The sequence below is a fragment of the Polyodon spathula genome, chromosome 7 (genome assembly GCF_017654505.1).
Source record: "Polyodon spathula isolate WHYD16114869_AA chromosome 7, ASM1765450v1, whole genome shotgun sequence".
In the NCBI taxonomy this organism is placed as follows: domain Eukaryota; kingdom Metazoa; phylum Chordata; class Actinopteri; order Acipenseriformes; family Polyodontidae; genus Polyodon; species Polyodon spathula.
The window spans coordinates 34,071,005-34,083,938 of NC_054540.1; the positions used below are offsets into that span (position 1 = coordinate 34,071,005).

The 12,934-nt window shown below is 40.0% G+C and overlaps 1 protein-coding gene across 5 annotated transcripts in view; it reads right to left on the minus strand.

Annotated features, from left to right (window-relative positions):
* Window positions 1-539: 539 nt before the first annotated feature.
* The window catches only part of LOC121318566 (transcription factor ETV6-like), a 37,088-nt gene continuing 24,693 nt past the window's right edge, over window positions 540-12,934 (minus strand). For 4 of the 5 annotated variants that reach the window (XM_041255373.1, XM_041255370.1, XM_041255369.1 and 1 more), the window contains 5 exons: window positions 12,142-12,609; window positions 8,042-8,184; window positions 6,545-6,645; window positions 5,455-5,554; window positions 1,773-1,886 (listed from right to left, as the gene is read on the minus strand). In XM_041255373.1, the coding sequence (XP_041111307.1) occupies window positions 1,869-1,886; window positions 5,455-5,554; window positions 6,545-6,645; window positions 8,042-8,184; window positions 12,142-12,609 (830 nt within the window). In that variant the 3' untranslated portion in view covers window positions 1,773-1,868. Of the gene's footprint in view, window positions 1,887-5,454; window positions 5,555-6,544; window positions 6,646-8,041; window positions 8,185-12,141; window positions 12,610-12,934 lie in introns of all 5 variants that reach the window. The other variant, XM_041255372.1, reaches the window with a different exon arrangement.

The following is a 12,934-nucleotide window of genomic DNA, read 5'->3' on the forward strand; positions in this document are numbered from 1 at the left end:
AGCAACAAGAGAATTATATAAAACACGCTTTACAGAAAACAGGCACCAAATTAACTCTTTGAGCTGAACAGAAACAGAAATAAAAGCCCTTCACCAAAAATAAATCCAGTTTTTTGCATTCAAAATACATTCATTTGGCAGTTTCTTAGTTCTGTTAGTAAAAGCATCCAGAAATTCAGCAGAGGTTGTCAAACACAAAGCGCCATACAGCACACTGGGTCAATCTCCCATTAGGTCCTGTTATTCCTTGCCAGTTTCTGTCCTTGTAGTTTTGTTTGAAAATGAAACAGTGTTAGGTGGATACACGTACTGGAGTTACACCTACTTCAGTATTGCGTGGTTTCATTGCAGTTTGAGCCATTCCAAGTTTTCTTTGCGCTACATTAGAAATCTCGTACAAGAAATAACCCAATACCCAGTACATTTTCTCTTATCCTTAGGGCTTCCGTTTTCAGTTTTGTTTATTAAAATTTAGTGCTTATTTTTAGCTAATTTCGAGTTTTATGTAAAAAAAACAAAATAAAAACAATATATAGACATTTTATTTTCCCCATTTCACCAAAATTTACAATTCTGTTTTAAATTCTCCCTATAACTGTAATATAGCTTTAAATCCATCAAACAAGCCTAATTGTAATTTAGTTTGAAATTTCGCAAGCAGAGTCTCCAATAGAAATGTAGGCATTTGCTGCCACTCTGGGTTGGGTTTAAAGTATTCAGAACGAATCAATGATCGATACAAGTCAGAAAGGAGGGGCTATTGCCCAACTGCAGGTAGTTTGTTTTTCTTGTAGCAGGTCTTTTTTTATAGGAAGAAGTCACCAGCTGATAAACTGTGGTGGTCCTGTGCAAAAGTGTTTTCAATTCATCTAACACTGCATTCAAACCTGGAATGGGACAAACTGTCATGCAATGGATGTGGTATTTCCCACCCTGCTACTGTATTACTAAAAGAAAGTCTTAGGTATACAAACATTGTACCACAGCGATGTTCTTCAGTGTCATATTGAACGCAGTCCCGTGACATTTGTTCCAGGCAGTCTCACAGCAATAGTACCTCAATGAGCGCTCCACAGTTCTTGAGAAATGACCTTAGGCTTTAGAAGTGCAGTTTTTGAAGTGATACAATTTACTTTTACTACATTTTTTAAACATTCCCTTGTAGTTGCACTGTAATTGCTAGCTGTCCTGTTCTGATCTTCTATTTAAAAAAACAAAAACAAAACAAAAAACTGGATTTAATAAAGATTCTCATTTGAAGTGGGTATAGACCCAATGCCCTGCTGAGCAGATGAGGCTGGACCAAGGCACAAGGAGAGCAAAGTTACTCAGACAGAGAAACAGTAGTCGAGACTGCAGCAGACGTGTACCAGTAAGCACCCCCAAATCCCAGCGGAAATATGTGGGGATCTTCAAGAATTCCCAGTTCCTAAAAAGCAAGTGTTTTTTCTTCTTTCCTTTTTTATTTTTACACTGAATATGACTCCCCAAAACAATCACAATTCCTGGAATTTTAAAAATACAAAAACAGAATCATGACATTTTTCCTAAAATGACACTCCTAAAAAGAAAGATAAAAAAAAAAAGAGGATCCCAAAAGTTTGGACGGATTGTATCCGGAAATTGAAAGTTGACTTTCATTGTCGTGTATAAAACCCGGACATTCCCCAAGGCAGTCAGTAGATCCTCAGCCTCTTCCATGCTTGTTTAGGTTCTGCATGGCTTGAGGATGATTGCCGCCCCTTTTTGTGCTTTCTGTAGATTCTTGCCTGTCTCCTGCTCCTCAGCAGTCCTCCTCTATGTACAGCGGGTCATCCAGTTCAGACTCCAGGTGCTCCAGCCGGTCAGTCCGTCCGCTCATGATCTCATCAGGGGTCTTCATAAACCTGACCAATCAAAAGAGAGGACCATGTTAGAAATCTATACCTAACCTTGCTGAAGCACTGCACGAGGCTCAAAATGAGGCTCTGATACTGCAACCCGCAAAGTGGATCGAACAAGGCTCTGACACCGTCACGGAACGTGGAACGAATGAGGCTCTCACACAGTCACGCAACGTGGAACGAATGAGGCTCTCACACAGTCACGCAACATGGAACGAATGAGGCTCTCACACCATCCCACAATGTGGAACAAATGAGGCTAACACCTAGAGATGAAACGATTTTTCGATAGTATGCTATATCGTGATTACGATTGTAATAATTGTATCCTTAAAACATTTTTTAATTATTCAATAATCATAGAAAACGATAGTCACATACTCACTAAACGTGGCTCGTAGCAAAACAGACGCTTTTCTCTCCAAATAAGGGTAAAATCATTGGTGTGTACTAGGGCTGCTACGATTAAATCAAAAATCTACTTTTCGATCGATTCCATTCCTCATTAGATACATGGATATAAATACTGGATAATCAATTCAATAATTACATTTCTGTAATGTGCACAGTTTATCAAGTTTGTTTATCAACAAAACTGCACCGAATGCCCTACCTTGCTATTTAAAGTATTTATTTCTACCAGACAAACAGTGGGTGTGCTCTTGTTAACTAGCATCTGATTTGCTGGTCCAATCCTACCAGCGAATCAGTTTTGAGAAAATTCTTTGAATACACAGGAAGGGCGTACTTACAAAAAAAAAAAAAAAAAAACAGCGCAACATTATTCGTAGTATTATAATGTTTTAGGCCGGGATTTCCACATTGTGTTTCACAGATAGTGAAGGTTAGGTGGTACAGTATTAACAAGATGCAATGCGTGATGATGCAGCTGTCGCGGAATAAAAAAAACAAACATGTCTGTCGTAAACTTGTGTCTAGTTTATATAGCTTATATTTTGGAATTAATATTTTAGTAATATTTTTTATGTTAAACTTGCTAAGCTTGTTGCGAATGTTGTGTTTTGTTTTTCTTTTTCTCTTGACACTACCTAGGTGTAATTACCCCTCGCATTCAGTTGTTGTGCACAAGCATTTACTGAACTGTAATTTATATATATATATATATATATATATATATATATATATATATATATATATATATATATATATATATATATATATAGCAGGGAAATACAGTACCATAGGATGTACGAATGTGGCAAAAGCACAACAGCGAAAGCAGGAACTTCAACATGCCCTTCTGTACTTGGAGTTAAAAAACATCAGCAGTCAACAAGCAAGGTCACTTTAATAACAATTTTTATTTGCAGTGCGGCACCCTCCCTATACTGTCCTCTGTTCCACTCTCAATTATCAGTATATAAATTTCAATACGTTCATTAAAATATCCATGTTATAGGCTACTGTGCCACCAGAAAAACGGGCTACCTCGGGTAAAGTTGATAACGGTATTGAAATGTTTTCTTAAATCACAAATGAAATCACGACAAAAAAGAAATATGCACAAAGAACATCATGCCCATACTGTTTTACTCCATACTTACAGGTTGTATAGTACAAAATAATTTATTTACTATTTGAAAAAGACTTGAGAATAGTTAGCAGTATGTGTGTAAAGCAAGTACTTTAGATGTTTTAAAAGAAAAAGATGCTTAATATTTTGTCATTATGTACTGTTTTTAAGTACACTTAAATACATAAATAAAATGTGTAAATAAAGCAGGAGGAAAAAAGCTTGCAGTCCCATTTTGACAGACTTAAATAAAGGTCTCATGTTTTGCAACTATTAGATGGTAATATAAGGACAATTTCATTAAGATTATTTTTTTTCCATCTGTGTGCTGGTAATTTTTCTCATTCTTGCCAGAATCTTGCTCTTTTTTAAAGTCTGTAGTTTCCTTGTGTTGCAGACCATATTCCACAGAGAAAAAAGACATAACTTGTTATTTTTTTCTTTTTATTCAGTTAAAGCAATTGAAAAATAACAGCTACTGTCGTGATAATCGGTGCATCGTGAAAGAGCGGGCTTGCAACTATCTGTATCGTGGAAATTTACTATCGTTTCAGGCCTACTGACAACGACACAACGTGGATCGAATGAGGCTCCGACACCGTCACGCCACGTGGATTGAAGGAGGCTCTGACACTGCGACACGCAACATGGATCGAATGAGGCTCCGACACCATTGTCACATGAAAAGTCAGCATTTGCCTTTGAGCCTTTCTAAGCATGCGCAAATCTTAGAACTTAAAAAGGCAAGGTTAAGCCGTTGCCATTTTGTCTGTGAACTTTAATTCAGAACAGTGACTAGTAAATGTGTCTAGTAAATTGTTTTACTCTTAAAAATGTTGTCAGGATCTTTATTAAAAGCTACATTATATGTGGTAAAAATCAAAAACATGTAATTGTAACTTTAGGCTACATAGCTTACAAAGATTACATTTAAATCGTTGGCTACTTTATATTATAGATTTTCTTCGTACATGTAGTTACAATATATTTACAAATATTAGTGAAAGAGAAATAAATACAATACATGCATTATAAAAATGAAAAAAGATTTAACAAATTTGCAAGAGCCATTTCCAAAACACAAAAATAATTCTTGTACATCACCCCAGCAACGTCTTTGGAAAGATGTAAAGGTATCTAGAAAAAAATTAAAGGGGCAAGTAACTGGGTAATAGCATGGAATTAAACCTTCCCTTCCCATACCCATCCTTACAGCTTTGTTTTATATATATATATATATATATATATATATATATAATATATATATATATATATATATATATATATATATATATAGAGAGAGAGAGAGAGAGAGAGAGAGAGAGAGAGAGAGAGAGAGAGAGAGAGAGAGAGAGAGAGAATATTTTGAATTGTGCACATGTATTGTGTACACTGTTTTGCTTTAATAAGTGTATTTTTTAAATCTGTTATTGAGAAATGTATATAAATAAGTATTACTGTATGGTATATTACATTCATGATATTTTTATATTTGATTAATCAGATCTGGTGTAAAACATAATTAAAACAAATCAGATAATATTAAGAGCAAGTTCTCACATGGAGCGTTACAATATAATCAACAAATAAAAAGTAGAACCTGTGTGATATGACGTTTTATCTTTCCTGTAATACGACTGATGAGTTGGTACTTTTATTGTAGAAGTGAGGATGAAAGATTTGCACAGGGTACTACATTAAATTGGAAAGCTATCTTAATTATTAGTACAGTATTGGTGCTGTGCGAGTACATCCAACCATGTCAACTCAGATTACAGATGTCATATAAATAATATAACTGCACTTCAGGACGGTATGTATTGGAAGCAAATCGCTTTGTGCGTTTCTCAAATTATATATACACCTTAAAACACCATTTTCCACTAAAAACATGTACATTTTCTACAGTAACAAGTTTAGATACCCCACGTAGGCTTGATTAAAACATCAAAAACAGTATTTTCTACATGAAGAAACGTGTTTGTACCCACTTTCCCACTCCATTAGCTTGTCAGATAAAAGTAAAAAATCTCATACAATGTTTTGCTCACGCTCTCTGAGAATTTCGCATTTTTCAGTCATGCAAGCCTGGGCAAAGGGCTGTACAGGTCTGTTGCTGGAGAATATATCCAGGAGGCTAAAAAAAATAAAACAAAGCCTTCCTTTTGTCCTGCGGTTGTTTCTTTTTCTGCTGCTACTTGTTATGATGTGGAATACGTGATTGTAAACTTGTAACACTAGCACAGTAATCTCTTTTAAAAAACTTGTTATGATTTTTAATGAGCAGTTCTTAACAGTATGATTGACACTGCTGATATTTTCCAGCCAAGAGTTTCTATAACACTGAAAATATGAAGCTGGCACCTCAGACGTTTTATGAGGAATTAGCTAAGATGACTGCAATGGTATCACCTATATTTCAATTTCATAAAAATGTTCCCTGCACAACATGCCTACTAACTTGGGAATTGATTTAAAAAAAGAAATTGGAATAAAAAAAATTAAACAGAAATTGACCCCAACCCTGTTGACATTACAAATGGTGGCCCAGATATGAAATACAAGGGTTTTCTTATTTGAGGGGACTTTATAATGTTGCCAACAGGAGCAAGACACGACTGGGGGGTGTGGCTTTAATGAGCAACTTGCCACGGCTCTGAAATATCACAGTTCTCTTAACTAATGTATTCTTCTGGTCACTTAGGTTAACATTTGATGTATCAACTGAACCTAGAGAGACAGCCGAGAAGCCTTTTAAAGCACAGGAGGTGCTTTATGCTTTAATGTTTTTAAATTACCGATGAAAAATGACACTTTTTTTTAGAATGCCAAGTTATTTTAACCCAGGTTTTCTCCCCAATTTGAATGTACAATAATTTTTTCCCCTCACCGCCACAATTCCACCAATCCCTTGACCAAACCACCTTCCTCTTTTACTCAGGAGCTCAAGAGAAGATGTTATCGAGCTACCGGCCTCTGGAGGACATAGGCCAGTCCTGCAGGTGTCCGCCCAAGCTCACTAGGCGCCTGTCCTGACTCCTCTCTCAATACTTGAACAGCAGTCCCTGTCCCGACTCCTCTCTCAATACCTGAACAACAGTCCCTGTCCCGACTCCTCTCTCAATACCTGAACAGCAGTCTCTGTCCTGGCTCCTTCCTGATGATATTCAGCTTGTAGTAGTGCCGCAGTGCTCGGGACATCTTCTCATAGGTCATGTTCGTTCTGTTCTGTAGTTTTAAAGAAACAATGTGAAACAAATGTCAGGAACACACAAACACTGAGAAGCGAATACAATGCACAGTGCTGGATTCCAGTGGGACACACACATTGAGAAGCGAGTGCAATGCAGTGCTGGATTCCAGTGGAACACACACATTGAGCATGAGTACAATGCACAGTGCTGGATTCCAGTGGGACACACACATTGAGAAGCGAGTACAATGCAGTGCTGGGTTCCAGTGGGACACACACACATTGAGAAGCGAGTGCAATGCAGTGCTGGATTCCAGTGGGACACACACATTGAGAAGCGAGTGCAATGCAGTGCTGGATTCCAGTGGAACACACACATTGAGCATGAGTACAATGCACAGTGCTGGATTCCAGTGGGACACACACATTGAGAAGCGAGTACAATGCAGTGCTGGGTTCCATTGGGACACACACACATTGAGAAGCGAGTGCAATGCAGTGCTGGATTCCAGTGGAACGCACACATTCAGAAGTGAGTGCAATGCACATTGCTGGATTCCTGGGGAACGCACACATTGAGAAGCGAGTGCAATGCAGTGCTGGATTCCTGGGGAACGCACACATTGAGAAGCGAGTGCAATGCAGTGCTGGATTCCAGTGGGGGACACACATTGAGAAGCGAGTGCAATGCACAGTGCTGGATTCCAGTGGGACACACACATTGAGAAGCGAGTGCAATGCAGTGCTGGATTCCAGTGGGGGACACACATTGAGAAGCGAGTGCAATGCAGTGCTGGATTCCAGTGGGACACACACATTGAGAAGCGAGTGCAATGCAGTGCTGGATTCCAGTGGGGGACACACATTGAGAAGCGAGTGCAATGCAGTGCTGGATTCCAGTGGGACACACACATTGAGAAGCGAGTGCAATGCAGTGCTGGATTCCAGTGGGACACACACATTGAGAAGCGAGTGCAATGCAGTGCTGGATTCCAGTGGGACACACACATTGAGAAGCGAGTACAATGCAGTGCTGGGTTCCAGTGGAACACACACATTGAGAATGAGTACAATGCACAATGCTGGATTCCAGTGGAACGCACACATTGAAAAGCAAGTACAATGCAGTGCTGGATTCCAGTGGGACACACACATTGAGAAGCGAGTACAATGCAGTGCTGGGTTCCAGTGGAACACACACATTGAGAATGAGTACAATTCACAGTGCTGGGTTGCAGCTACGCTCACACTGCTGCTGAGGAATGTGGATCGAGATGGACCTTGTGAAGCACAGGAACCAAGGTCAGATCCTGAACTGTTTTCATTTTGACACACCTTGTTAAATCATACATTGCGAGAAAAAATACTGTTTTAAGAAGTAGTTTTATACTATTAAAATAAACTGTACTCATCTCTAAATAAACTGGTTACCTTGTGGTTTCCCCAGAGGCGGGCCAGCCCGTTGGGGTCCACTATCCGGAACACCTTGGTCTCCATGTCCTCCCAGCGGATGTAGTTGTCGTACCGGCTGTCAGAGAGGAGCTGATACACGTAATCCCACAGTAACCGACAGTCTGAGAAGAGAAAACATCCTGCTTGAAAACAGCACTATTTAGATACTTCTATTCTTCCCCTCTTAAAAGGAGTGACAACCAGGCAATAGAGTCGTAATGATAAAGCATGGAGACTGGGCCTTCAATCGTTGCTAAGAGTTACACACATGAAAATTTGATGTACAGTAAGAAAAAGGACTTTGTTATAAAACTCCATAAAACAATGAAACAGTCCCAGTTTTCTGTGTAGAACCATGCTCGTTTTGCATAGTTTTTTTTTAATTTTTTTATTTAAGATATATTGTACAGCAGCACGCTGCCCACAGTTAATGTCCCAACTGCAAGTGACTTGGTAAGGGAATCATGAACTAATTTATTCTTGAACCAGGGTATCAAAAAAAAAGACAATGTAATGTAATCAGCATGTCAGTGACATTCATTCCACATTGCTGCAGATGCAAGTTTAAACTGACATACAGCTCTAAGATGAAGTAGACTGCTATGCCACTGTATTCAAAAATGTACGTTTGACACACAGACAGATGTAAACATTTAACCCCAGATTCTGAGGCTCACAACAGCTTGTGCTAAAGCATGTCCAAATCAAGTTACTGTGTAGCACTGGATATATGTAAAAGCTGAAGGTGTAACATATGTACCACTGGATTCTGATACACTTGTCTCTTTTAGGCTTCATCATAACTGGCCAAGCAGTTCCGCAGATAAATGCTAAGATACAAGTGTGAAATACACTCAGACAGTCTCCACTTACCAAAAGACTATGATGTAATAATTTGTGCCAAAGAAGGTCTTTGGCAAGTTTCATCATTATTGCACAAGCAGTTCTCTAGAAAAAAAAACCTTTTTACACCAGCAGATTATGGGAGGACACTGAATATTATGCCACCGTACATGGGATGTCTTGCTTACTAAAATCATTTGAATGCATTTGAAGAACCAATGGTTATCTCCCTTTAGTGGGAAACCATTACATTCAGTCAACAAGCAGTGTGAGAAGAGGTAGAAGGGGCACCACAAACCACCTGGGGTGCTGGGTTAGTCTTCTGAGTCATTGCACAACAATGTATTAACTATTCTCTACCACAGTGCTTGTCTGGCTTTGAACTTGCCTGTGGTTTTGTTTTACATTCCACCAACCAGATAGGATTTGCACCAAGTCGATCGCTGGCGTCATTCCCAGTAAGTCCGCAGGTTTCAACCAATCGCTACGTATTCGCAAATGGGGGGGGGTGCTTTTGCGTCTGCCTTCCTGGTAGTGCAGTGGAAGCTACAATTGGTTTCCTTGTCAGGGGCAGTTATGAAGAATGTCACTGTGTCTGCTTACTTAGGCGATCTTGCACAGGAGGCATGAGGTGGAAGAACAAGGCAGTTTCGTCTGCTGTGACAACACCCACATCGAGAACAATAGATATTCATGAAACAGTGTAGAAAAGTTTCACGAATGCTATACTTAGGTTTTACTGTACTGTTTCAAAGTAGGATTGTGTGAATGTTTGAAAATATGGATCTATCACAACCACAACCAAAAAGGATCATGATGAATCTTAAAAGGTGCTTCCATTTTTTTTTTCTCTTTGATTTCGAATGTCCAATTACATTCCATCCCTGCAGCAATTCCCCACAGCCCAGGAGAACTCCATAACTCGGTGCAGGATACAACCTCAGAAGAAGAAGAAGCTAGGAGCCAGAAAAAAAAATTAGCCAGAAGGAGAAGCCAGAAGCAGCAGCCAGAAGAAGGAGAATAGGAGGAAGAACCAAGTGAACACAAAAAACTAGACAAGGAACAAGAAAACAAGAGGAACAAAAACAAACATGTTTGGGAACTACAGCTATGGTCAAAGGTTTTGCATCACTCTATGGAATTAACTAATTTTGCTTCATAAAGTCAAATGAAACCTGATGAGTAATGTTACACTAGCATATTGAATTACATCACGCGTTGTAGTTTTTCATATACAGTTGCCACCACTTAACACTGCATGGTGTATTTCGGGCAGCTGATTATATCAGACAAATAGTGTTTGCCATTCCCATTGATTTCAGTAACAAAGGCATTGTTTATATCGTGTTAAGCACGTTGTATATTTTGGGCAAACTCACCTGTTTGGCTCTCGTTATGTGCCATTCACATAGATTTCAGTAACAAATGCACTGCTTATTACTGTAAGAATCACTCTTATTAATCCACCAATCAGCTGTCTTCACCTCGTTACCTTGCCATTCACATATATTTTAATTAAAGGCAGCACTTTACTGTTGTAAAAAAGCTTGACAGATCAATCAGCTCTTTGCGCCTCATTACTGAGCGATTAGCTCTGTACTGTACCTTGGCTATTTAATCCCTGTATGGAGTGTCAGGTTTACTTAGTTTGAAAAAAAGCACTGACTGCAACAGCAAGCAAGCATGGCTGGAAAGAGAAAAGCGATGAGCATCAGCACGAAAATTCAGTGTAAATAAAACATCTGTTAGATGCTGTGTGCTTGCTAAAGCATGCTTGGAACTCTAAGTCAGCAAATAATGTAAGGTTACTTAAAAAAGCAGGGGGCAATGTGGGAATGGGCCCGATTATGGACTGGGGAAGGGGATGACAGTACTCTGTAAATAATGTTTGTTTGTAAACCGTGTTATTCTTGTTCAGATCTGTTAGTGTTCTCTGTGTTTTGGTGCTTGTGTGACAGAGATGAGACTGCCTGTGTGTGTGTGTGTGTGTGTGTGTGTGTGTGTGTGTCACTGATGGGGGGTGGGAGCAGGTCTGACACAAAAAGTCAGAGATAGGGAGTGTTGGACCAATGTGTGGAAGGGGGAGGGACTTGTGTGGAGATGACAGTTTGAAAGAGAGGAGGGGATGTGGCAGGCGGGAGAATTGAGAGTTAAAGTTTGAGTGAGAGGAGAGGAATGAGAGCCATTGTTCACTAAAAGCTACAAAAATAGACAGCGGTTTCCTACTGCTTTGAACCACAACTGTCGTCTGTCTCATTATATCCTGGAAACCACGCAGCTCAGTGCTACAATATGTAAATAAATCCTGTTCGCCTGCCAGGAATATCAACTTCAACCTCTCTCTCCATCTCCTGCCTGTCAGCAAATGCATGCACCCACACGGCAGACAGCTAGTCACAAGCATTAATACCCTGTATCTTTCTAAACAAGCGATTTAGGGGAGCTCCCTAATAAAAGATGAATCTCAAAACAATACTATAGAACAGTAATTGTTACAGCTGTGTATAATGGTATTTAAAACAAGATTAATTTACCCGTCTTTACATAACTGCCCTTACTCTGGTCCATTTGCAGTCGGATATGTGATAGATTACTGTACTTTCTATTACATTCATAGGTTTTAATTAATCTTTTTTATTAGTGTAATGAGTGTCTTAAAGATTTTTAACCACATATACCATGTTTGTTTTGAATACTGTACTAGTGATTGGGGGACAATTTGAATGTCAGGTTATTGTGTGGGTGTTTATGCCGTCCATCGCTTACTGTGGGTGAATCACATTAACAAACGTGCCCGTTCTAAGCAGTGGCAACTGTACTGAACAAAAAAGACAAACTGAAAAACTGGACATTTCAAAATCTAACAGGAAATGCTGTACTACGATTTATAGACTTATCTTTTTTTATTACATGATGTTAAATAAAAGACTTAAATTATGTTCATATTAGTTTTATTTTATCTCAAAACTCCTGGCCATAGCTGTATCCGAGTACAGTACTTGGGTTCCCCTGAGCTTGGTTTGCTTTGAGTTAAAATGACCCCCAACAACTCACCTGGAGAGTGAACTGCTTCTTTTCTGTCATCAGCCAACCAGCTGCTTCCCATAATGACAGATATGCTTTGTACACAGACAGAGGAAGTTGAACCTACCAGAGCTCTTAAAGACCAATTTACATTTTGTACCCCAAGTTACTCGAGGACATGTATCCTGGTACCTGGGAACGGGTTCTCCTACCTGCTATCCTGCCGATGGGCATCCCCTGCTCCTCCGGAGGGGAGACGGGCAGGATGCCGTGGTTCCTGTACAGCAGCTCCTCTCGCTGGGACAGGCTCCTGGGCCGGCCCTCCCGTGGGGGGGCGTTGACGAGGAGCGGGTGCAGGAGCTGGATGACACGGGGGCTGCCCTCGGAGGGCGTGGGGCAGCGGTGGTTATTGTTCTCGATTGGCGGGGAGACCGACAGGTGGTAGGTCTCCTCTGATACTGGGGGGGGGGGGTGGACGTGGCCGCGGGGGTGCAGTCTCTCCTCCGGAGAAAGCCGGCGGGGGGCACCGTTAAGGGAGGGGTGCTGCCTGTGCAGTTCAGGGTCCGGAGAGGGGTCCTGATTGTTCAGTCGGGGGGAGCGGGGGCGATGCCGAAGCTCGATGGTGGGGGGGTTGTGATGGATCTGGTTCTCAGCTGATCTGGCGGTTCTTCGGACCGTTTCTGCAAGGAGCAGACACAAACTAAATGAGGACTGAGTTCTGTATGCATTACAATTGCAGCAGAATTCTTTACTGTAATTGCAATTACAATGCTGTTTTGTTCAATTACAATTATGCTGCAGTAATTACACTTATAACTGCAATTATACTAAAAAAAAAAAAAGAAGTTACATAAACCACTACCCACATTAACATGTTTACTCTATTTACCCTAAATAACCAAGCAATAAAACCACAGGTGCAAATAGAAACATACTATGTAACACTTCTGTTTCAAACAAATGGGGTCACCAAAATCAATTATATGCTTTAATTACAATTATACA